The 26,620-nt window shown below is 47.7% G+C and overlaps 2 protein-coding genes across 3 annotated transcripts in view; both read left to right on the forward strand.

Annotated features, from left to right (window-relative positions):
• LOC137524134 (zinc finger protein 585A-like) overlaps positions 1-26,620 on the forward strand; it is a 122,888-nt gene that overhangs the window by 81,802 nt on the left and 14,466 nt on the right. The gene's annotated exons all lie outside the window — the stretch shown is intronic.
• The window catches only part of LOC137524127 (zinc finger protein 605-like), a 93,593-nt gene that overhangs the window by 1,734 nt on the left and 65,239 nt on the right, over positions 1-26,620 (forward strand). The window contains exons 2-7 of one of the 2 annotated variants that reach the window (XM_068243670.1): positions 11,083-11,183; positions 12,036-12,200; positions 12,284-12,407; positions 20,839-20,939; positions 21,660-21,824; positions 21,908-22,031. In XM_068243670.1, the coding sequence (XP_068099771.1) occupies positions 11,088-11,183; positions 12,036-12,200; positions 12,284-12,407; positions 20,839-20,939; positions 21,660-21,824; positions 21,908-22,031 (775 nt within the window). In that variant the 5' untranslated portion in view covers positions 11,083-11,087. Of the gene's footprint in view, positions 1-8,026; positions 8,289-11,082; positions 11,184-12,035; positions 12,201-12,283; positions 12,408-20,838; positions 20,940-21,659; positions 21,825-21,907; positions 22,032-26,620 lie in introns of those variants that run through there. The other variant, XM_068243671.1, reaches the window with a different exon arrangement.

Here is a 26,620-nt window from a genome sequence, read left to right on the forward strand (position 1 = left end):
GGAGCGTCCTCCAGCCATGTTGAGGCCACTCGGTCCCTAGCTGCCTTCCCAGGCCGCTCATGTCCCTCGCTGGACAACCTGGTACTCTATCGGGAGCACAATGGGGAGCGAGTGCAGGTGGGCTGCACATGCACAACTAAGCGCAACTCGGCAAGAGTACTGGGCCACCCAGCGGAGAACAGGAGCAGCCCAATACTCTGGCCAAGTCGTGCTTCCTTGCACAGGGGCAGCCTAGCCATGCATGCTTTCCTATTGTGCCCCCACGGCTGGGAGCATTCTGTGGCTGCACAGGGGCAGAACGTTCACGACTATGGTAGTGTGAAAGGGGAGCTCACGCCGCCAGGGCACACGTGCTATGAAGTTACTCTCCCAGAGTACCGGGCTCTCCAGCAGGGGACAGGAGCAGTCTGGGTAGATGACGAGGGGCAAAGTGGTCTCAAGGGGGCTGGAGAAAGCCCCAGGTTAGTATAAAACCTGAGGCTTCTTTTGTCTCAGGTTCACTTTAAAGGGAAGGTTCAGGAAGAATAGAAATCAAAAATCTACTTACCTGGGGCTTCCTCCAGCCCCTGGCAGCTGTCCTGTGCCCGCGCCACAGTTTCGGTGGCTTCTGATCCCCTCTGGTGCAGATGCCGACCTCGCCAGGTCGGCATCTACTTACACTCCAGTGTGTGGCTGTGCAGTACAGTTCGGATAATGTCAGCGCGACTCTGAGAGCCGCTGGTGCAGGCGCAGTGGGAATCTTTCTCCAGAGGGGACTCGGGCCACCCCTGGGGAGGGGAGCTATGGTGAGGGCACCGGACAGCTGGAAGGGGCTGATGGAAGCCCCAGGTACATGGATTTTTTCTATTTTTAAGCTCATCGGATGTGTCCTTTAAAGATCATAGCCTTTTTTTTTACCTATAATTGTTTATACACTTAATGCACCCAATGCACTGTGAATGTCGTGTAGGTGGTGAATTGCAGCGCGGAAAGCTGTGTTAGGCTTGGTGCACACCAAGAACGCTTCTGAGCGCTTTTAAAAACATCAGCGCTTTAAAAAGCGATTGGCTAATGTATTTGAATGGGATGGAGCATGCCAGAGCGATGAGCTTTTCTCCCAAACTCAAACGTAGGTCCTGCAGCATTTCTGCTGATTTCTGAGGAGATTCAGCCTCAATATTATGTATAGGAAAGTGGAAAATCGCTCTGAAAAGCTCTAGATCAGAGCGATTTCTCAAACGTTTTTAGTACAGAAGCTGTTCAGTTCCAGCTCTAGTGTAACAGAAAATAAAAAACGCTACAGCAAAACGCTCCAAAAATCTCTAGGCATGATCAGAAAATGGCTAGGCACCTGCTTAGAATAGCCTAGAAAAATCACTTCAAAAAGAGCAGAGCATTTGAGATTATGCTAGCGCTTTTTGGTATGCACTGGCCCTTACAGAGCGGCCGTTACACCACAACGAACGTGCTCCATGGACATACCAATTATAGAGAACCATATAAAATTACAAGTAATAACAAGTTAAGCAACTGTACTCAATGTTAAGCAGCAGCAGCCAGTGGCGTAGCTTAGGAGCTTTTGGCCCCGATGCAAGTTTTACAATGGGGCCCCCCAAGCACTCTATACATACCATCTGGTACGGCGCGCCAAAACTTGCCAATGGCAACTACAGTGTCAGAGGTGCAAGAAGAGGATGGGAAATAGCTTGTTAATGATTACCACTATTCAAAATATACATCTATAAAAGTAATTATTATGAGCACAGGACCAATAGAGAGCTAATACTGCAGTTCAGGGAGGGCCCTAAGCGGCCCCTCTGGCCCAAGGGCCCCGATGCGGTCGCAACCTCTGCACCCCCTATTGCTACGCCCCTGGCAGCAGCTAAAACAGGTCAAATTCTGGGATATACAAAATGGGAAATAAAATAATGAGATCCTGGTACACTACTCCCTCTTGTGGGGCCAGATCTGGAGTATGGGATACAGATTTGGGCACCATACTGTAGGAAGGACATTGACCTTCTAGAACAGGGTTTCTGAACTCTTTCCTCAAGTCCTCCAAAAGTGCATGTTTTGTGGAAATCCACAGAGGTAGTTAACCTTCCTGGCGGTGAGCTCGGGCTATGCCGCGCAGGAAGATATCTCAGCCCCTGGTGGGGCAATTTGCCCCATTTAAAGTGCTGTGCGTGCAGCTAGCACTTTGCTAGCCGCGCGCACAGCTTGATCACCGCCGCTCTGCGGTGATCGCTCGCACGCAGCGGCGCAAGAGGGCCCCCCCGCCAGAGCCCTGCGCTGCCCGGACCAATGAGTTCCAGGCAGCGCTATGGGCTGGATCGGAGGCGTCTGACATCAGGACGTCGGCTGACGTCCATGACGTCATTCCGATCGTCGCCATGGCGATAGGAGAAGCCAAACAGGGGAATGCGTTATATACGCGTTCCCCTGTTTGCTATTGATGCCGGCGACGATCGCACTAGAGGGACACATGCGCCCTCTAGTGGTATTTCATGTAGCTACCACTCTGGTAGCTTTACATGAAACAAAAAAAAAAACAAACCAAAAAAAAAAGGATTTCTGCCTATCTGGCTAAAAAATTGAACTGCCAGGAGGGTTAATGAGCGCTGCTGAGACACTAATTACCTCACTGTGACTGTTTGTGGTTTTCTGCAAAACACGCACTGTTGGTGGTTCTTGAGGACCCTGTTCTAAAAAAAAGGTAATAAGAAGGGCAACTAAATTAATCAGAAGGATGGAAGGTCTCACTTATCAAAAAGATTGGACAAACTTTGCTTTATTAGTTTGGGGGGAAAAAAAGACCACTATTGCAAAAAAACAAACAAACAAACAAAAAAAAACAACACATTTTTTCCAAAGTAAATTGTGCTTTAAATTACTTTTCTCAGATGTTGCTACCACTTACAGTAGGTAATAGAAATATAACAGAACTGACAGGTTTTGGACTAGTCCATCTCCTCATGAGGTATTCTCATGGTTTTTCTTTATTTTCAAAAACATTTAGTAAACAGCAGTTGCTTTGTCCCACTGCCATCCTTTCCAGGGAGTGATTTTGTAAAGAATAAATGAATGTAACGGTCTTGTGTCGTAGCTCAGATGTCTGATTATTAGGCGATCTGCAGAATCACCAATAATACAGACGCTATACCTGATTATGGGTGATCTGCAGAATCACCAATAATACTAGTATAGCAGACAAGGAGCAGAGTGTGTATTGATTTGGTGCAACCGTAACTTTAATGGTTTAATGAGACCTCACCAGAGGGGCTGGTGAGGTATAAACAGTACACTGACCGTGTACTAAAGTACAACCTCCAGCAAGCTGGAGAAACAATACTGAAGAGGCTGAATCTCCCGAGGAGTGGGTGATTCAGAATGTACTGCAGGCAAATGAACACCCTAGGAGTGGGTGAGTCAGACTGTATTGCAGCCTAGGAGACACAGTAATACTACAATGACAGATTACCTAATGAGCAGGTAATTAAGGCTGTGCTACAGCCTAGCAGAGCTGCTTCACCAGCGGAGCTGGCGTAGTTAAAGAGACACTGAAGCGAAAAAAAATATATGATATAATGAATTGGTTGTGTACTATGAATATTTACTAGAAGATTAGCAGCAAAGAAAATATTCTCATATTTTTATTTTCAAGTATGTAGTGCGTTTTCTAAATTTGCATCATTCTCTAATATGTGCAGATTACACAACACTCTGCATTCAAAATGATTCTTTCAGAGCAGTCTGTGAACTAATGACCTCTCCTCTGGCAGATAAAAAGAAAACTGTTCACTTACAGTTGAGATAATAAAAGTCAGAAGACAGCCCTCTCCACGACTTTGAAAGTCGTAGAAATTAATGGCTTTTTTGCATAGAGATAACAACTGGAGTTTCTTAACTCTTCCAGTACTGGAAACAATTACACTGATGTATCTAAACTTAATGTTTTATTTCTTAGCTGTGCTACACATACAAATCATAATATCATAATTATTTTTTCGCTTCAGTGTCTCTTTAACACCTCACCAGTGGCGAGGGCCCACTGGCGAGTAGAATGGTCAGGCAGGCAAGGTTCGGCAACAGAGAGGTAAGTATCGGTACAGGATCGTGAGACAAGAGAGTAATCGGTAATCAGGCAGAGGTTCAGCAACAGGAAGGTACGTATCGGTACAGAATCGTGAGACAAGAGAGTAATCGGTAATCAGGCAGAGGTTCAGCAACAGGAAGGTACGTATCGGTACAGAATCGTGAGACAAGAGAGTAATCGGTAATCAGGCAGAGGTTCAGCAACAGGTAGGCAGATAGGCGAAAGTACAGGATCAGAAAGCAGGATCAGGAGATCAATACAGTAAGCAATATCCTAGTCTAGGTGTGAAGTCCTTGGCATCAACATCCGGGAACTAGTCTAAACAAATAACAATAACAAGGTAGCAATATCCTAGTCTAGGTGTGAAATCCTTAGCATCAACACCAGGGAACTAGCCTAAGGTCTAAACACTAACACGCAAGTATTCACGACAACAGACAAGCTTGAATTAAGCCTGGAGGCCCTGGCACGCCCCCCTACCATCAGCCAATCCTTGGCGCCGTGGGACTCCTCTGACGTCAGCCAACCAGCAGGTCAGCTGACGGGCTTCCTCCCCGCATAAAGGTTCCGTCTGTGCGCGCGCCCGCACGCTGAGGCGACCCCCTGCCCAAGTGAACGTTCCGTCCTCGGCGTCCTAGATGCCGGACGGACGGATGGCCGTATGGAGGCAGCTGCGGCGGCGGTGCTGTTCGACGCAGCTGCCTCGAGTCTTACAATGAAATACCGATAATCCCCCATGAAGAGATGGAGTAGTCAAAGACCTGCCAGATTTCTACTACCCACTGTAGACCCTGAACAAGCACATGCAGATCCTATGTCTCTGAAATTATTGTCAGATCTGGCAAGATTATCTGCATGCTTGTTTCTGGTGTGATTCACACACTATTGCAGCCAAATAGATCAGCAGGACTGCCAGGCAACTGGTATTGATTAAAAGGAAAGAAATATGTCAGCCTCCATATTCTCACTACAGTTGTCCTTAAAGGAACTCACAGGTTCCTTTTTACTAGGGATGGGACGACGAATCCGGCGAATCCACGAATCCCTCGAATATTGGGAAATATTCGAGATTCGTGGATTCGAATCCCGACGCCATTTTCCACTTTGCGAATCCGCCGAATCCCGACGCTGCATCGCCGCGCATCCGCCGCTCGCACTCGTCCTCGTCCTCCTCCGAGCCCCCCCCGCGTCTCCTCCGCCCGCCCCGCGCCTCCTCCGCCCGCCCGCATACATTGTATCAACTCACCTGTCCAGTGGAGCGCAGAGCGGCAGACCTCTCGCTCACTTCCTGGTTCCCTCTAGTGACGGCTTTTACAATGACGTCATCAGTAAAAGCCGGTCCGGCCACTAGAGGGAACCGAGAAGTAACGAGGAGGTCTGCCGCTCTGCGCTCCACTGGACAGGTGAGTTGATACTTATGCAGGCACGGGGGACGGAGGAGGCCGTGGGGGTGAGCGGAGGAGGCACGGGGGGGAGGGGGAGCGACACCTACACCTACCTACCTACCTCTATACCTCCCTCTATACCTACCTAAAGGCCCCCTATACGTACCTACCTACCTACCCGCCACTATACCTACCTACCTACAGGCCCCTATACCTACCTAAAGAATACGTACCTACCTACCACTATCCCTACCTACCTACAGGCCCCTATACCTACCTACCTACCTACATACCTACCTATACTTAAGGCCCTATACCCTGCTACCTATACTGAAGGTCCCTTTAACTACCTACCTACCTACAGGACACTATACCTACCTACCTACTGGCCACTATACCTACCTACCTACAGGCCACTATACCTACCTACCTACATACCTACCTATACTTAAGGCCCTATACCCTGCTACCTATACTGAAGGTCCCTTTAACTACCTACCTACCTACCTACAGGACACTATACCTACCTACCTACTGGCCACTATACCTACCTACCTAAAGGCCCCCTATACCTACCTAAAGGCCCCCTATATGTACCTACCTACCTACCTAAAGGCCCCTATACCTACCTAAAGGCCCCTATACCTACCTACCTACCTACCTAAAGGCCCCTATACCTACCTACCTACATATCTACCTATACTTAAGGCCCTATACCCTGCTACCTATACTGAAGGTCCCTTTAACTACCTACCTACCTACCTACAGGACACTATACCTACCTACCGGCCACTATACCTACCTACCTACAGGCCACTATACCTACCTAAAGGCCCCCTATACGTACCTACCTACCTAAAGGCCCCCTATACGTACCTACCTACCTAAAGGCCCCTATACCTACCTACCTACCTAAAGGCCCCTATACCTACCTACAGGCCTCTATACCTACCTACCTACCTACCTACCTAAAGGCCCCTATACCTACCTAAAGGCCCCCTATACGTGCCTACCTACCTAAAGGCCCCTATACCTACCTACCTAAAGGCCCCTATACCTACCTACCTACCTACATACCTACCTATACTTAAGGCCCTATACCCTGCTACCTATACTGAAGGTCCCTTTAACTACCTACCTACCTACAGGACACTATACCTACCTACCTACTGGCCACTATACCTACCTACCTACAGGCCACTATACCTACCTACCTACATACCTACCTATACTTAAGGCCCTATACCCTGCTACCTATACTGAAGGTCCCTTTAACTACCTACCTACCTACCTACAGGACACTATACCTACCTACCTACTGGCCACTATACCTACCTACCTAAAGGCCCCCTATACCTACCTAAAGGCCCCCTATACGTACCTACCTACCTAAAGGCCCCTATACCTACCTACCTACATACCTATCTATAATTAAGGCCTCTATATACCCTGTTACCTATACTGAAGGCCCATATACCCTGCTACCTATACTGAAGGCCCATATACCCTGCTACCTATACTGAAGGCCTATATACCCTGCTACCTATACTGAAGGCCCATATACCCTGCTACCTATACTGAAGGCCCATATACCCTGCTACCTATACTGAAGGCCCATATACCCTGCTACCTATACTGAAGGCCTATATACCCTGCTACCTATACTGAAGGCCCATATACCCTGCTACCTATACTGAAGGCCCATATACCCTGCTACCTATACTGAAGGCCCATATACCCTGCTACCTATACTGAAGGCCCATATACCCTGCTACCTATACTGAAGGCCCATATACCCTGCTACCTATACTGAAGGCCCATATACCCTGCTACCTATACTGAAGGCCCATATACCTTGCTACCTATACTGCAGGCCCCTATACCTTGCTACCTATACTGAAAGCTACCAATATTGAAGGCACCCATACCTAGCTAGCTATACTGAAGGCACCTTTACCTCGCTACCTATACTGCGGGCAACTATACCACGGATCGCACAATTCTTATGTGCAGGATTCGTTAGATTCGGGATTCGAAAGGTTGGAGATATTCGAGAACCTTTTCAGATTCGGATTCGGATTCGGATTCGAAACAATTGTGGATTCGTCCCATCCCTACTTTTTACTTATGCAATGTGCTCTGTAGTTAGAGGTAAATTATATCATTCCTGTAAAAATACTGAAATACTTCCAGGGTGTTTAGTATTGGTTTTCCCTATATTCATGACTTTTAAGCAGTTTATTGTATATTGTGCTCTGCAGTAAATGCACAATAATAAAATCATATCAAATCAATCATCAGCTCAGATGTACATACAGGGCTCAGCAGTGTTACTACTGCCTATATAGTATGGGGAGGGGATGCAGCTGCTGTTGGATATCTCATTGTAATGCTGCTTTGTGTGATTGTATTATTGCTATTATGTCAGCAGCTGTGTATAGGCTGATGTGTGTGGAATTGCAGCATGCGGTGCTGCTGCTTGCAATCTCTGCCACTAGAGTACGAGCTGCACTCCTCAGCAGTGGCGGCCATTTTGCTGAAGACCAGCATTCCCAGCCATAGAGAGGAGGCCACACCCCCAGCTTGCTCTTGCTCTGGACAATGTGTATCCCCCCAGCCATGTGAGAAGCCCCCCTGCAGCCAGGTGTGTGAATGCTGAGTGGGAAGAGGAGGAGAGGAATGAGCTGTGTGTTTGGGGGACCCTCACATGGTGTAGAGACCTCCTTTGTGAATCAGCTGTTCCTCCAGACTTTGCAGCAGCTCTGCCTGTGTCTCCTCTCTGCTGGAGGCGCTGCCTGTGTCTGCTGCAAGCTGCCATTATCACCCCAGTAAGTGGGACATTTACTGTATATTACTATCTCTGTGTTTGTGTACAGTGTGTGTTGTGACAGCAGCAAATAACTTTGCTTCTTTAGACTTATGACCCAACTATAAACAGAACTGTATAATGACATTGTGGTGCTGCCCCCTTTAGCTATTAGTGAATGCAGTTGTGTAGCAGTGTTAGTAACCACACAGGTGTCAGTTAGTGTTAGGCAGTGCAGTTACTATAGGAAACTGCTGCATGTAACGGCTAGTGGGCAGCTGTACTCAGCTCAGATGTACAAACAGGGCTCAGCAGTGTTACTACTGCCTATAACAGTCCTTTTGGGGTTGCCAGGATACAACTAGTTCAGGTGTGCTCAACCTGATTGCCGGTGCCAGGTCTCAAACTGGACTGCTCACACGGTTTCAGGTAACGCAAAAACAGAAAAAAGAGACGGCACTCCACTGGCTGCAGACAGCCCTCCCATAATCCTCCTCACCTCTCCAGTCAGCCCTCCCAGAATCCCCCTCACCTCTCCAGTCAGCCCTCCCAGAATCCCCCTCACCTCTCCAGTCAGCCCTCCCAGAATCCTCCCTCACCTCTCCAGTCAGCCCTCCCAGAATCCTCCTCACCTCTCCAGTCAGCCCTCCCAGAATCCCCCTCACCTCTCCAGTCAGCCCTCCCAGAATCCCCCTCGCCTCTCCACTCAGCCCTCCCAGAATCCTCCTCACCTCTCCAGTCAGCCCTCCCAGAATCCTCCTCACCTCTCCAGTCAGCCCTCCCAGAATCCTGACATCTGATGAAGGCGTTTATCCATAACATGTAATGTCTTGTTCCTTGAATACAGCAATTTAAATTGCAGCCAGTGGAGTGCTGTCTCTTTTTTCTGTTTTGGAGTTACTACTGCCTATAGTATAGGGAGGAGATGCAGCTGCTGTTGGATATCTCATTGTAATGCTGCTTTGTATGATTGTATTGCTATTATGTGTCAGCAGCTGTGTATAGGCTGATGTGTGTGGAATTGCAGACACTGCTGAGCTGTGGGAGTGGCCGGTTACATCCCCTGGAAGGGAACTCCTTGTCTGCAGTGTGGGATAAGCTGGCTGGCTGATTAGCTGCTGCCACTTCTGCCAGGAGGGGAGTGTTGCGCTTACACCCTTTCTGGGGGTTTCAGCATTTTATTTCTCTGCACATTCCATAGATATTGTTAGAGGCCGCCAGGAGCCCTCCATACAGGCAGCTTCACTAGAAGAGAGACCAACTAGTTTGTGGACCTCGCCCAGATGTGGGGGGACACAGCAGTGAGCAATAAACAGAAACTAAGAGCCTGTTCACACTAGACTCTACAATGCTACACAACCCCCAAAGACAGTGTGGCCAGCCCTAAACCCCTCCTCCAGCCTCCCAGGCTTTCATGCATATGATGGTAAATTTGCATTGATTAGAAATGCACAAAGTCTTCTGCATGGCACATCTGTACTTTGATCAATCATTATATCTCATATTCTGAGTCTAATGCTGAGAATGCACCAAATGTTTTTTCGGCAGATAGATGGTTCGATAGATAATTTCCAACATGTCCGATCTTATTTTTGATTGTTTTTCTGCTTGATTTCTCATAGAGCAGGCAGACAAATGACAGCGCACAAGGCTGCACCTGAAATGAAAACCAACAGAGGCATGCAGAGCCCCACTGGGGCTAAATACATGCCTTGAATGCTAAACAGACACAATTATGTACTAATTTTAATCTAAAAGATTTTGAATACAGATTGAAGCAATGAATGCAGCTATCCACATGTATACGTGCGTTCAATTTGTACAGTGGGAGACATGGCATGGCTTTCATACAGAGGCTGTACCCAAATGCAGCTACAGATACATCTATCTGCATGGATGTGCAGAGCTCCAGAAACTGGACAACATTACACAACACAACTAGCACTCAAAACAGGTATAACAAAGGAGGGTGTTCGCTTCAGTAAATAATTTGTGCACAGATTATTCCCTATTGGACTTAAAAAATTAGGTTTTTATTGTTAGACTAGTGTTAGATATTCCAAGTGAGGGTCTGTCATCGCCGTAGGGAAGTCCAATAGGGAATAATCTGTGCACAAATTATTTACTGAAGCTAACACCCTCCTTTGTTATACCTGTTTTGAGTGCTAGTTGTATAACATTGTCCAGTTTCTGGAGCTCTGCACATCCGTGCATATAGATCATTTGGGTATAGCCTCTGTATGGAAGCCCTGCCATGCCTCCTGCTGTACAAATTGATTTCTTATAGAAGTGAATAAAAATAGATAAGATAAGTGAATCGAGTGGAAAAACTAATCGAAAATCGATCGGACAGAAAATCAACCAAAAAAAATGCATTGTGTATACCCAGCATAACAGGAGCTGGAATTTGTAGGGGTGAACTGGAATCTTGAAGCGGCTGATCAGATCTGAGAGATACAAAACTATTAGGTGTGATCTTCATTAATCCGCTGATCAGCAGCTTCCTAATCTGATTGGATGTTGCAAAACAGTTTACGCCCCTCAAATTCCTGCTCATTTATAACTAGAATTTGCATTGTGTTTGCACTTCTCTCATCAGTGGACATCCACAGCAACCAAGAGCAGGTGAAATGACATTGGCTGGGAGAAACGCAGAGAGCTCTGGTCTTACCTATGTAAATAAATGAGATCCTTATTATCATCCAGTATAATGAGCCGTCTGTGACCTGCTGGGTGTGCAGCACATGTCATACATCTCCATCCTTATATAGTCCTGCAGGCCAGATAATCCTCAGTCTATTCTCCCCCCTGTATAGGTCACATGACCATATCAATGAGGATGGATGAGGACCAGAGTCACATGGCTGAGAGGATAGTAATGCTCAGCCTGGAGATCATCTGCCTGCTGACTGGAGAGGTGAGGAGGATTCTGGGAGGGCTAGCTGGAGAGGTGAGGAAGATTCTGGGAGTGCTTACTGGAGAGGTGAGGAGGATTCTGGGAGTGCTGATTGGAGAGGTGAGGAGGATTTTGGGAGGGCTGACTGGAGAGGTAAGGAAGATTCTGGGAGGGCTGACTGGAGAGGTAAGGAAGATTCTGGGAGGGCTGACTGGAGAGATGAGGAGGATTCTGGGAGGGCTGACTGGAGGGGTGAGGAGGATTCTAGGAGCGCTGACTGGAGGGGTGAGGAGGATTCTGGGAGGGCTGACTGGAGAGGTGAGGAGGATTCTGGGAGGGCTGGCCAGAGAAGCGAGGAGAATTCTGGGAGGGCTGACTGAAGAGGTGAGGAGGATTATGGGAGGGCTGGCTGGAGAAGTGAGGAGGATTCTGGGAGGGCTGACTGGAGAGGTGAGGAGGATTCTGGGAGGGCTGACTGGAGAGGTGAGGAGGATTCTGGGAGGGCTGACTGGATTCTGGGAGGGCTGTTTGGAGAGATGAGGAGAATTCTGGGAGGGCTGACTGGAGGGGTGAGGAGGATTCTGGGAGGGCTGACTGGAGAGGTGAGGAGGATTTTGAGAGGGCTGACTGGAGAGGTGAGTAGGATTCTGGGAGGGCTGACTGAAGAGATGAGGAGGATTCTGGGAGGGCTGACTGGAGTGGTGAGGAGGATTCTGGGAGGGCTGGCCAGAGAGGCGAGGAGAATTCTGAGAGGGCTGACTGAAGAGGTGAGGAGGATTATGGGAGGGCTGGCTGGAGAGGTGAGGATGATTCTGGGAGGGACACATATACATGTGTACATGGAGATTGTTGTTACTGTGTGTTATTACCCAGGAGTATGAAGTAGTGAAGAAGACATCTGGTGAGACTCCCGGTAGCCGTCTTCATGGCCCATCCACCATCTCAGTGCCTCCACCGCACTCCCTGACACATCAGAGAAACAATGTGAAGAAGATTCTAGAAGTCATAAACAAGATGATTGAGCTGCTGACGGGACAGGTGAGCAGTGCTGAGGATTATGGGACATTATGCAGCATCAGCAAGGGATGTGTGTGGATAGTGACTATTGTTGTGTGTGCCAGGTCCCTATGAGGTGTCAGGATGTCACAGTCTATTTCTCCATGGAGGAGTGGCAGTATTTAGAAGGACACAAGGACCTCTACAAGGACTTCATAATGGAGAATCATCCGACCCTCACATCACCAGGTAAGAGCAGATAATTATTATTATTCATTGGATTTATATAACACCAAAAAATGATGCAGCGCTGTACAATAAATAAGATTACAGACAATGATAACAGGGCTGACCGACAACACAATGCAGGCAACAAGCAATAAGATACACAATGCAAAATCATGCACTGGAGTGGTAGTCCCATTAATACAAGTTGACGTTATTCTGTGGGCAGGATGCATGATCAGGTAGGATACACAAGGAGAGAGGTCCCTGCCAAAGGCTTACAATGTAAAGGAAGGTGGTGGTAACATGGAGGGGAAAGGGGGCATTGAGATGTTCCCGGCAGAGAGAGTTAGGGCAATGGTGAGGTGGGGTAAGCTTCCATGAAGAGGTGAATTTTGAGGGCTTGTTTGAAGGTGTTGAAGGAGCGGGCATGCCTGATGGGCAGTGGGAGAGAGTTTCACAGCATGGGAGCAGCTCTAGTGAAGTCCTGTAGTCATGCATGGGAGTGTGAGATGTGTGGGGTGATGAGGAGGTTGTTGGAGGAGCGTAGTGGGCAGTCAGGTGTGTATCTGCTGAGCAGGTCAGAGATGTAGGTCGGGCAGGACTTGTGTATAGATTTGTAGACCACACATAGGATCTTGAAGCTGATTCTGAAGATGATTGGAAGCCAGTGAAAGGATTTGCGCAGGTGAGTTGTGGAGGCAGAACGGTGGGAGGAGTAGATTAGTCTGGCTCAGGGGGGAGTGGTATCCACATACACCGCAGGCTTCAAAAGTGAAACGTGGAACGTCCTACCACCCCTGAAGCTGGGGGGAAGCGACACCACATAGGTAACATTATTTACCTTCTTAGAAATAGGATAGGGCCCTATGAATTTGGGACCCAATTTGACTGAGGGCTGCCTTAAAGACAAGTGCCGAGTGGAAATCCACACCAAATCTCCTGGTGTGAACCTCCACTCCACCGAACGTGTCTTGTCGGCTTGCCTTTTTTGAACTGAAAAGGCTCTTTTCAAATTATGTTTCACCTTTTTCCAGATGTCCCTCATGGTCCCTGACCAGTGTTCCAATGCTGGAAAAGGAGACGCCACCACTGGCAGGGGTGAAAATTTGGGTGATCTCCCCGTAAAAACCTGGAACGGGGAGAACTCTGATGAAGCAGACCTCAAGTTGTTGTGGGCGAACTCGTCATAAGGCAAGAATCTGACCCAATCGGTCTGGGCATCAGCCACATAACACCTGAGGAACTGCTCAAGGGCCTGATTAATCCTCTCGGTCTGACCATTGGTCTGTGGGTGGTAACCAGAGGAAAACGATAACTTCATCCCCATATGCTGACAAAACGCTTTCCAGAAGCGAGAAGTGAACTGGACTCCCCTATCTGACACCACATCCTGGGGAATCCCATGCAGCCTGAAGATGTGGAGAACGAACAGTTCTGCCAATTCCTGTGCCGAGGGGAGTCCGTTCAAGGGGATGAAGTGTGCCATCTTACTAAACCTGTCGACTACCACCCAAATGACCGTTTTACCCTCAGAGGGAGGCAATTCGCCCACAAAATCCATGGACACGTGGGTCCAAGGTTCCTCGGGCATTGGCAGAGAATGTAAGGTGCCAGCAGGCGCTTGCCTAGAAGCCTTGCTCCTGAAACAAACGGCACAGCTTGCCACAAACTCCTTACAATCAGTAGTGATTGAGGGCCACCATACACTCCGACTCAATAATTCTCGGGTACGAGCCACTCCCGGGTGACCAGTATTTTTATGGGCATGAAATGCATCCAAGACTTTGAATCTCAACTGGAGGGGAACAAAAAGAACCCCCTCTGGTTTGCCTTCTGGAACCTCCTGTTGAAAAGGACCCAGCTCTGACGCCCAATCCAACTCAACCTGAACCCCAGAGGGTTCTGGATCATGTTCAATGGTTCCAACTACTTGGGCTTCATTAACTGCAATAGGGATCTGCTTTAAAGGGGAACTGAAGAGAGAGCTATATGGAGGCTGTCATGTTTATTTCCTTTTAATCAATACCAGTTGCCTGGCAGCCCTGCTGGTCTATTTCTCTGCAGTAGTATCTGATTAAAACCAGAAACAAGCATGCAGCTAGTCTTGTCAGATCAGACTTATAAGTCTGAACCACTGAAACACCTGATCTGCTGCATGCTTGTTCAGGGGCTATGGCTAATAGTATTAGAGGCAGAGGATCAGCAGGGCTGCCAGGCAACTGGTATTGTCTAAAAGGGAATAAACATGACAGCCTCCATATACCTCTCTCTTCAGTTCCCCTTTAAACAGTGATCATGACAGTATGGAGACCAGCTTATCAACTGTCTGGTACTCCAATCAATGTCTGGTGAGTGCTTTTTTAACCACGGCATGCCCAGGATGACCGTGGACGTGGATTTTTCTAACACCAGAAACTGCATTTGTTCCCTATGCAGGGCCCCAATCTGGCATAACAATACAGGAGTCTGAGTGATGGTGAGAGGCAATGGGGAGTCGTCCACAGCCGTAATCTTAATCTGCTCCCCCAGAGGAAGCAACGGAAATCTGAATTGATTAGCGAATCTAGCAGACATGACATTGACAGCTGACCCGGAATCTACAAATGCCTGAGTAGTATGAACCTGATCCTCCCAGGTGATAGTACAAGGAAGCAACACCCGTTTATTATTTAGAGGTATATCAAGATCGCCTAGGGTAGTACCTCCAGCTACTCCTAGGCGATAGAGTTTTCCGCCTTCTTAGGGCAGGCAGAAACCATATGCCCTTTATTGGCGCAGTATAAACATAGTTTCTCTGCTCGTCTTCTATTTTTCTCTACCTCTGAGAGCTTTGCCTGCCCAATTTGCATTGGCTCGTCAGCTGGTGGAGAGGAAGGCGTGGGAGCTGAGAAAGTACAGGAGGAAAACGTTCTTGGGGCTTAGCCTGAGTTTGCTTTTGATAGCGAACTCGTCTATCAATTTTAATGGCCAAGGAAATGGCCTCATCCAGAGTCTTGGGTTCTGGATGACCCAACATAAGATCGGACACAGCGTCAGACAATCCTGACAAGAAACAGTCTAAGAGTGCGTATTGCCCCCACCTGGCTGACACTGCCCATCTCCTGAACTCGGCGGCATAAACCTCAACAGGACTATGACCCTGTCTGAGGGTTTTTAACTTCCTCTCAGAAGTCACTGCCAAATCAGGATCGTCGTAAATTACGGCCATGGCCTTAAAGAACTCCTCCACTGAGACCAAGGCCTCATGCCCCAAAGGGAGAATGTATGCCCAGGATTGAGAATCTCCAGACAACAAAGTTTTGATGAATGTGACCCATGGGTTTCTGTACCTGAAGAAACGGGTCGTAATTCAAAATATGACAGGCATCTATGCTTAAAATTACTAAAATCTGAGCGATGCCCCGAGAATCTTTCAGGTGGGGGTACCCTCGGCTCGATCACAGAAGGGGGAGACACTCGAGTATTAGGGTCCAATAAACGGTTAACTGACTCAGCTAGTTGGTCAATCTGAGTCTGTTGAGCGTTCACCATTTTAATGAGTTCATTACCATGGTGGTTAACACATCGACCCGTTGGCAGAGTGCCTCCATATTACTTTTACTGGTCTGTTGTTCTGTAACGGTCTTGTGTCGTAGCTAGGCTCAGATGTCTGATTATTAGGTGATCTGCAGAATCACCAATAATTCAGATGCTATACCTGATTATGGGTGATCTGCAGAATCGCCAATAATACTAGTATAGCGGACAAGGAGCAGAGAGTGTAGTGATTTGGTGCAACCGTAACTTTAATGGTTTAATGAGACCTCACCAGAGGGGCTGGTGAGGTATAAACAGTACCGTGCACTAACGTACAATCTCCAGCAAGCTGGAGGAACAATACTGACGAGGTTGAATCTCCCGAGGAGCGGGTGATTCAGAATATACTGCAGGCAAATGAACACCTGAGGGGCGGGTGAGTCAGGCTGTACTGCAGCCTAGTGATCACCCTATGAGTGGGAGAGTCAGACTGTATTGCAGCCTAGGAGACACAGTAATACTACAATGACAGATTACCTAATGAGCAGGTAATTAAGGCTGTACTACAGCCTAGCAGAGCTGCTTCACCAGCGGAGCTGGCGTAGTTAACACCTCACCAGTGGCGAGGGCCCACTGGTGATTAGAATGGTCAGGCAGGCAAGGTTCGGCAACAGAGAGGTAAGTATCGGTACAGGATTGTGAGACAAGAGAGTAATCGGTAATCAGGCAGAGGTTCAGCAACAGGAAGGTACGTATCGGTACAGAATCGTGAGACAAGAGAGTAATCGGTAATCAGGCAGAGGTTCAGCAACAGGTAGGCAGATAGGCGAAAGTACAGGATCAGAAAGCAGGATCAGAGTCAGAGTAATCGCTAAGAGTCATACACAGGAGATTAATACAGTAAGCAATATCCTAGTCTAGGTGTGAAGTCCTTGGCATCAACACCCGGGAACTAGTCTAAACAAATAACAATAACAAGGTAGCAATATCCTAGTCTAGGTGTGAAATCCTTAGCATCAACACCAGGGAACTAGCCTAAGGTCTGAGCACTAACACGCAAGTATTCACGACAACAGACAAGCTTGAATGAAGCCTGGAGGCTTAAGAAGCAGAGGAGACCTCACTGGCACTGGCACGCCCCCCTACCATCAGCCAATCCTGGGCGCCGTGGGACTCCTCTGACGTCAGCCGACCAGCAGGTCAGCTGACGGGCTTCCTCCCCGCATAAAGGTTCCGTCTGTGCGCGCGCCCGCGCGCTGAGGCAACCCCCTGCCCAAGCGAACTTTCCGTCCTCGGCGTCCTAGATGCCGGACGGACGGATGGCCGTATGGAGGCAGCTGCGGCGGCGGTGCTGTTCGACGCAGCTGCCTCGAGTCTTACAATGAAATACCGATAATCCCCCATGAAGAGATGGAGTAGTCAAAAACCTGCCAGATTTCTACTACCCACTGTAGACAATGAACAAGCACATGCAGATCCTATGTCTCTGAAATGATTGTCAGATCTGGCAAGATTATCTGCATGCTTGTTTCTGGTGTGATTCACACACTATTGCAGCCAAATAGATCAGCAGGACTGCAAGGCAACTGGTATTGATTAAAAGGAAAGAAATATGTCAGCCTCCATATTCTCACTACAGTTGTCCTTAAAGGAACTCACAGGTTCCTTTTTACTTATGCAATGTGCTCTGTAGTTAGAGGTAAATTATATCATTCCTGTAAAAATACTGAAATACTTCCAGGGTGTTTAGTATTGGTTTTCCCTATATTCATGACTTTTAAGCAGTTTATTGTATATTGTGCTCTTTAATATACAGTAAATGCACAATAATAAAATCATATCAAATCAATCCTCAGCTCAGATGTACATACAGGGCTCAGCAGTGTTACTACTGCCTATAGTATGGGGAGGAGATGCAGCTGCTGTTGGATAGCTCATTGTAATGCTGCTTTGTATGATTGTATTGCTATTATGTGTCAGCAGCTGTGTATAGGCTGATGTGTGTGGAATTGCAGCATGCGGTGCTGCTGCTTGCAATCTCTGCCACTAGAGCACGAGCTGCACACCTCAGCAGTGGCGGACATTTTGCTGAAGCCCAGCATTCCCAGCCATAGAGAGGAGGCCACACCCCCAGCTTGCTCTGGACAATGTGTATCCCCCCAGCCATGTGAGAAGCCCCCCTGCAGCCAGGTGTGTGAATGCTGAGTGGGAAGAGGAGGAGAGGAATGAGCTGTGTGTTTGGGGGACCCTCACATGGTGTAGAGACCCCCTTTGTGAATCAGCTGTTCCTCCAGACTTTGCAGCAGCTCTGCCTGTGTCTCCTCTCTGCTGGAGGTGCTGCCTGTGTCTGCTGCCAGCTGCCATCATCACCCCAGTAAGTGGGACATTTACTGTATATTACTATCTCTGTGTTTGTGTACAGTGTGTGTTGTGACAGCAGCAAATAACTTTGCTTCTTTAGACTTATGACCCAACTATAAACAGAACTGTATAATGACATTGTGGTGCTGCCCCCTTTAGCTATTAGTGAATGCAGTTGTGTAGCAGTGTTAGTAACCACACAGGTGTCAGTTAGTGTTAGGCAGTGCAGTTACTATAGGAAACTGCTGCATGTAACGGCTAGTGGGCAGCTGTCCTCAGCTCAGATGTACAAACAGGGCTCAGCAGTGTTACTACTGCCTATAATAGTCCTTTTGGGGTTGCCAGGATACAACTAGTTTAGGTGTGCTCAACCTGATTGCCGGTGCCAGGCCCCAAACTGGACTGCTCACACGGTTTCAGGTAACGCCAAAACAGAAAAAAGAGACGGCACTCCACTGGCTGCAGACAGCCCTCCCATAATCCTCCTCACCTCTCCAGTCAGCCCTCCCAGAATCCCCCTCACCTCTTCAGTCAGCCCTCCCAGAATCCTGACATCTAATGAAGGAGTTTATCCATAACATGTAATGTCTTGTTCCTTGAATACAGCAATTTAAATTGCAGCCAGTGGAGTGCTGTCTCTTTTTTCTGTTTTGGAGTTACTACTGCCTATAGTATGGGGAGAAGATGCAGCTGCTGTTGGATATCTCATTGTAATGCTGCTTTGTATGATTGTATTGCTATTATGTGTCAGCAGCTGTGTATAGGCTGATGTGTGTGGAATTGCAGACACTGCTGAGCTTGTGGGAGTGGCCAGTTACATCCCCTGGAAGGGAACACTTGTCTGCAGTGTGGGATAAGCTGGCTGGTTGATAAGCTGCTGCCACTTCTGCCAGGAGGGGAGTGTTGCGCTTACACCCTTTCTGTGGGTTTCAGCATTTTATTTCTCTGCACATTCCATAGATATTGTTAGAGGCCGCCAGGAGCCCTCCATACAGGCAGCTTCACTAGAAGAGAGACAAACTAGTTTGTGGACCTCACCCAGGTGTGGGGGGACACAGCAGTGAGCAATAAACAGAAACTAAAAGCCTGTTCACACTAGACTCTACAATGCTACACAACCTCCAAACACAGTGTGACCAGCCCTAAACACCTCCTCCAGCCTCCCAGGCTTTCATGCATATGATGGTAAATTTGCATTGATTAGAAATGCACAAAGTCTTCTGCATGGCACATCTGTACTTTGATCAATTATTATATCTCATATTCTGAGTCTAATGCTGAGAATGCACCAAATGTTTTTTCAGCAGATAGATGGTTCGATAGATAATTTCCAACATGTCCGATCTTATTTTTGATTGTTTTTCTGCTTGATTTCTCATAGAGCAGGCAGACAAATGACAGCACTCAAGGCTGCACCTGAAATGAAAACCAACAGAGGCATGCAGAGCCCCACTGGGGCTAAATACATGCCTTGAATGCTAAACAGACACAATTATGTACTAATTTTAATCTAAAAGATTTTGAATACAGATTGAAGCAATGAATGCAGCTATCCACATGTATACGTGCGTTCAATTTGTACAGTGGGAGACATGGCATGGCTTTCATACAGAGGCTGTACCCAAATGCAGCTACAGATACATCTATCTGCATGGATGTGCAGAGCTCCAGAAACTGGACAACATTACACAACACAACTAGCACTCAAAACAGGTATAACTAAGGAGGGTGTTCGCTTCAGTAAATAATTTGTGCACAGATTATTCTCTATTGGACTTAAAAAATTAGGTTTTTATTGTTAGACTAGTGTTAGATATTCCAAGTGAGGGTCTGTCATCGCCGTGGGGAAGTCCAATAGGGAATAATCTGTGCACAAATTATTTACTGAAGCTAACACCCTCCTTTATTATACCTGTTTTGAGTGCTAGTTGTATAACATTGTCCAGTTTCTGGAGCTCTGCACATCCGTGCATATAGATCATTTGGGTATAGCCTCTGTATGGAAGCCCTGCCATGTCTCCTGCTGTACAAATTGATTTCTCATAGAAGTGAATAAAAATAGATAAGATAAGTGAATCGAGTGGAAAAACTAATCGAAAATCGATCGGACAGAAAATCAACCAAAAAAAATGCATTGTGTATACCCAGCATAACAGGAGCTGGAATTTGTAGGGGTGAACTGGAATCTTGAAGCGGCTGATCAGATCTGAGAGCTACAAAACTATTAGGTGTGATCTTCATTAATCAGCTGATCAGCAGCTTCCTAATCTGATTGGATGTTGCAAAACAGTTTACGCCCCTCAAATTCCTGCTCATTTATAACTAGAATTTGCATTGTGTTTGCACTTCTCTCATCAGTGGACGTCCGCAGCAACCAAGAGCGGGTGAAATGACATTGGCTGGGAGAAATGCAGAGAGCTCTGGTCTTACCTATGTAAATAAATGAGATCCTTATTATCATCCAGTATAATGAGCCGCCTGTGACCTGCTGGGGGTGCAGCACATGTCATACATCTCCAGCCTTATATAGCCGTACAGGCCAGATAATCCTCAGTCTATTCTTCCCCCTGTGTAGGTCACATGACCATATCAATGAGGATGGATGAGGACCAGAGTCACATGACTGAGAGGATAGTAATGCTCAGCCTGGAGATCATCTGCCTGCTGACTGGAGAGGTGAGTAGGAATCTTGCAGGGCTGACTAGAGAGGTGAGAAGGATTCTGGGAGGGCTGACTGGAGAGGTGTGGAGGATTCTGGGAGGGCTGACTGGAGAGATGAGGAGGATTCTGGGAGGGCTGACTGGAGAGGTGAGGAGGATTCTGGGAAGGCTGACTGGAGAGATGAGGAGGATTCTGGGAGGGCTGACTGGAGGGGTGAGGAGGATTCTGGGAGGGCTGACTGGAGAGGTGAGGAGGATTCTGGGAGGGCTGACTGGAGAGGTGAGGAGGATTCTGGGAGGGCTGACTGGATTTTGGGAGGGCTGTTTGGAGAGATGAGGAGGATTCTGGGAGGGCTGACTGGAGGGGTGAGGAGGATTCTGGGAGGGCTGACTGGAGAGGTGAGGAGGATTTTGGGAGGGCTGACTGGAGAGGTGAGGAGGATTCTGGGAGGGCTGACTGGAGAGATGAGGAGGATTCTGGGAGGGCTGACTGGAGGGGTGAGGAGGATTCTGGGAGGGCTGACTGGAGGGGTGAGGAGGATTCTGGGAGGGCTGGCCAGAGAGGCGAGGAGAATTCTGAGAGGGCTGACTGAAGAGGTGAGGAGGATTATTGGAGGGCTGGCTGGAGAAGTGAGGATGATTCTGGGAGGGCTGGCTGGAGAGGTGAGGAGGATTCTGGGAGGGACACATATACATGTGTACATGGTGATTGTTGTTACTGTGTGTTATTACACAGGAGTATGAAGTAGTGAAGAAGACATCTGGTGAGATTCCCGGTAGCCGTCTTCATGGCCCATCCACCATCTCAGTGCCTCCACCTAACTCCCTAACACCTCAGAGAAACAATGTGAAGAAGATTCTAGAAGTCATAAACAAGATGATTGAGCTGCTGACGGGACAGGTGAGCAGTGCTGAGGATTATGGGACATTATGCAGCATCAGCAAGGGATGTGTGTGGATAGTGACTATTGTTGTGTGTGCCAGGTCCCTATGAGGTGTCAGGATGTCACAGTCTATTTTTCCATGGAGGAGTGGCAGTATTTAGAAGGACACAAGGACCTCTACAAGGACTTCATAATGGAGAATCATCCGTCCCTCAGATCACCAGGTAAGAGCAGATAATTATTATTATTCATTGGATTTATAGAACACCAAAAAATGATGCAGCGCTGTACAATAAATAAGATTACAGACAATGATAACAGGGCTGACTGACAACACAATGCAGGCAACAAGCAATAAGATACACAATGCAAAATCATGCACTGGAGTGGTAGTCCCATTAATACAAGTTCACGTTATTCTGTGGGCAGGATGCATGATCAGGTAGGATACACAAGGAGAGAGGTCCCTGCCAAAGGCTTACAATGTAAAGGAAGGTGGTGGTAACATGGAGGGGAAAGGGGGCATTAAGATGTTCCCGGCAGAGAGCGTTAGGGCAGTGGTGAGGTGGGGTAAGCTTCCATGAAGAGGTGAATTTTGAGGGCTTGTTTGAAGGTGTTGAAGGAGCGGGCATGCCTGATGGGCAGTGGGAGAGAGTTTCACAGCATGGGAGCAGCTCTAGTGAAGTCCTGTAGTCATGCATGGGAGTGTGAGATGTGTGGGGTGATGAGGAGGTTGTTGGAGGAGCGTAGTGGGCAGTCAGGTGTGTATCTGCTGAGCAGGTCAGAGATGTAGGTCGGGTAGGACTTGTGTATAGATTTTTAGACCACACATAGGATCTTGAAGCTGATTCTGAAGATGATTGGAAGCCAGTGAAAGGATTTGCGCAGGTGAGTTGTGGAGGCAGAACGGTGGGAGGAGTAGATTAGTCTGGCTCAGGGCGCCAAAAAATGGGCGTGGTCAAGCACACAATGGGCATGGTCATGGGTGGGGCCAAATATACATGACCTTAGCAGTGATGTAAAAGTTCTGCCGAGGAAGTTTGAGCTCTGCCGTAGTGTATCCCCCAAAAATAGATGTAATCTGACAGCATTTCACCAAAAAGACACGTAATCTGGTAGAAGTTCCTCCAAAATACAGATAATATGGCAGTGGTTCCCCCAAAATAGACAATGTGGCAGCAGCAGTTCCACCAACATACACATAATTTGGAAGCAGTTCCCCAAAATACATAACAGCGGTTCCACAAAAATGCAGATAATCTGACAGCAGTTCCCCCAAAATAGGTACCCCCAGGTAGCCAGGTCTATAGGTGTCCCCAGTATAAGTAGCCATGAGTATAGTAGTCCCCAGTATATGTAGCCAGAGGTATAGTTGCCTAGTATATGTAGCCAGGGGTATATGTGCCCAGTATATGTAGGCAGGGGTATATATGCTTAGTATATGTAGGCAGGGGTATATATGCCCAGTATATGTAGGCAGGGGTATATGTGCCCAGTATATGTAGGCAGGGGTATATATGCCCAGTATATGTAGCCAGGGGTATATGTCCCCAGTATATGTAGCCAGGGGTATGTCCCCCGTATATGTAGGCAGGTGTATATGTCCCAGTATATGTAGCCAGGGGTATATGTGCCCAGTATATGTAGCCAGGGGTATATGTCCCCAGTATATGTAGCCAGGGGTATGTCCCCCGTATATGTAGGCAGGTGTATATGTCCCCAGTATATGTAGCCAGGGGTATGTCCCCAGTATATGTAGCAGGGTATATGTGCCCAGGTATCCAGGGGTATATGTCCCCAGTATATGTAGCCAGGGGTATGTCCCCAGTATATGTAGGCAGGGTATATGTGCCCAGGTAGCCAGGGGTATATGTCCCCAGTATATGTAGCCAGGGGTATGTCCCCAGTATATGTAGGCAGGTGTATATGTCCCCAGTATATGTAGCCAGGGGTATGTCCCCAGTATATGTAGGCAGGGTATATGTGCCCAGGTATCCAGGGGTATATGTCCCCAGTATATGTAGCCAGGGGTATGTCCCCAGTATATGTAGGCAGGGGTATATGTCCCCAGTATATGTAGCCAGGGGTATATGTCCCCAGTATATGTAGGCAGGGGTATATGTCCCCAGTATATGTAGGCAGGGGCATATGCCCCCAGTATATGTAGCCAGGGGTTATATGTGCCCAGTATATGTAGCCGGGGTATATGTCCCCATTATATGTAGGCAGGGGTATATGTGCCCAGGTAGCCAGGTGTGCCCCCACCCGGAGGGAGCAGAGCAGAGAAGGAGAGCTATGGGGACAGCGGGGATGGGCAGACATCTCCCCCCCCCCCCCCCCATCCCTCACTTTCGTGCTCCCCTTCCTTCCTCTCCTCTCCAGCGTTGTGAAGTGTCGGGCCCGGCAGCGAAAGTGGGCGGAGACTTACAGCGTTCCAGCCGCAAGGGACGCTCCGCTCTGTGTACGGCTAGTCTGGTCTTCTAGCCGCACACAGAGCGGAGCGTCCCTTGCGGCTGGAAGAAGGCGGAAAGTCTCCGCCCACTTTCGCCGCAGGGCCCGACACTTCACAACGCTGGAGAGGAGAGGCAGGAAGGGGAGCACGAAGGTGAGGGATGGGGGGGGGGAATGTCCGCCCATCCCCGCTGTCCCCATAGCTCGCCTTCTCTGCGCTGCTCCCTCCACACAAGCCAGGGTGAACGGCGTTCACTCTGAAGGAAAAGTGGGTGGACGCCGTTCACCCACGTCCATGCAGGACTCGACCCCTGGCTGCTTCATTCATGATGGATTGTAGAGTAGTGATGTGGTTCTGAGGGAGGCCTGACAGGAGAGTGTTGCAGTAGTCCAGGCGGGAGATGATGAGGGCATGGACAAGGAGTTTGGCAGTGTCCAGGGTCAGGATAGGGCAGATATTGGAGATATTGAGGGTCCCTATAGATCCCCCCCACCCCCATTATCTCATAAGCACATTGGCCTCATGCACTTTCTAGATAAAAGCCGTTCAGTAAAGATAGAAACCAGCAGAATGTTCTTTCCTTTTTCATGTAACATTTCTCCTAAATCTGGCAGTGACCACTAAAAACAACAGGACAGGTAAGCTAAATAGGTAATTTCTTATTGGACGATTAAATGGAGTTTTGTCCCACTTTAAAGACAACTTGTTATTTTTTTAAAAGGTATTTAAGTAGAGGGAATGCTCTGGATAGTGCAGAGGCTTCCTAATTGCTCCACAAGCCCAGCATTGCTGCGCAGGGTCCCTCTGAATATATTCCACAAGAGTTTGTCACATGTGTTCCTGTGGCTGCACTCCCCTCTGTGTACAGCGTTTCTGTACTGCTCATGCATGAGTACAGCAGGGGCAAATCCAGGATTTTCAAGGGGGGGGATTCCTGAAATGTTCGATCAGGGTTTGATTCGATATGCGTTCGTTCAACGCAAATCGAATCGAATCCTGGTCGGACATGTTGGATTTTATCAATTTGATCAGCGATCGCATATTGATCGCATGACAAATCGAATGGTTGAGAAGATGGGGCTGGGCATGAGAGGGATATGGAGGCTGCCATATTTATTTCCTTTTAAGCAATACCAGTTGCCTGGCAGCGCCTCTGATCTATTCTGCTGCAGTAGTGTCTGAATCACACCAGTAACAAGCATGCAGCTAATCTTGTCAGATCTGACAATAATGTCAGAAACACCTGATCTGCTGCATGCTTGTTCAGTGTCTAGGGATGAAAGTATTAGAGGCAGAAGATCAGCTGGATAGCCAGAAAACTGGTATTGCTTAAAAGGAAGTAAATATTGCAGTCTCCATATCTGTCTCGCTTCAGTTGTAAGACAGCCACGGGCATGACTGTGTACTAAATATTGCAGCCTTCATATCTCTCTACCCTCCTGTGCGCTTTTTTTCAGCAACATGTATCTGTTAACATTATGTGCTAAAAAAAAGCAGACAGAAGCGCACGAAGTGTGAATGAGGCCTGAGTGTAAGTGCTGCAGAAGATATCACTGCTATATAAACACATAATAATAATATGGCAGGACATTAGACAATGAATATGGTAGGATTAGTATGTGAGCTCCTCCGATGACAGGCAGTGACATGACTATGTACTCTGTAAAGTGCTGCAGAAGATGTGAGTGCTATATTAATACATAATAATAATATGGTAGGGTATTAGACTATGACTTTGGTGGGATTAGAGAGTGAGCTCCTCCGATGACAGTCAGTGACATGACTATGTACTCTGTAAAGTGCTGCAGAAGATGTGAGTGCTATATTAATACATAATAATAATATGGTAGGGTATTAGACTATGACTTTGGTGGGATTAGAGTGTGAGCTCCTCCGGTGACAGTCAGTGACATGACTATGTACTCTGTAAAGTGCTGCAGAAGATGTCAGTGCTATATAAATACTGTACATAATAATAATCTAGTAGGATTAGATTGTGAGCCCCCCTGAGGGATGGCTAAGTCACAAGACAATATACTCTGTACAGTACTGCAGAAGATGTCACACTATATAAATGCTAAATAATAATACACAAATGAAGGGGGGGGGGGGGGGGGGTTGACAGGCTATATTCTAAATACATCTAGGGTGCATATCTGTTTTCCTTCTGTCCTGTTCACATCACACATTTAAGAAGGAAAGAACTTGCCCTTCTCACCTCTTATTACACAGTGATGGCTTATCAGTACAGTAATCACTTCTTGTCCCCCTCCCCCAGTTTACTGCTGCCTGGGGAGAAGAACAGAGAATGAGAAAGCCAGCCACACACATTCCCTTCCCTGGTGATTCATCTGCCCTGTC

The sequence above is a fragment of the Hyperolius riggenbachi genome, chromosome 7 (assembly GCF_040937935.1).
Source record: "Hyperolius riggenbachi isolate aHypRig1 chromosome 7, aHypRig1.pri, whole genome shotgun sequence".
Lineage (NCBI taxonomy): Eukaryota > Metazoa > Chordata > Amphibia > Anura > Hyperoliidae > Hyperolius > Hyperolius riggenbachi.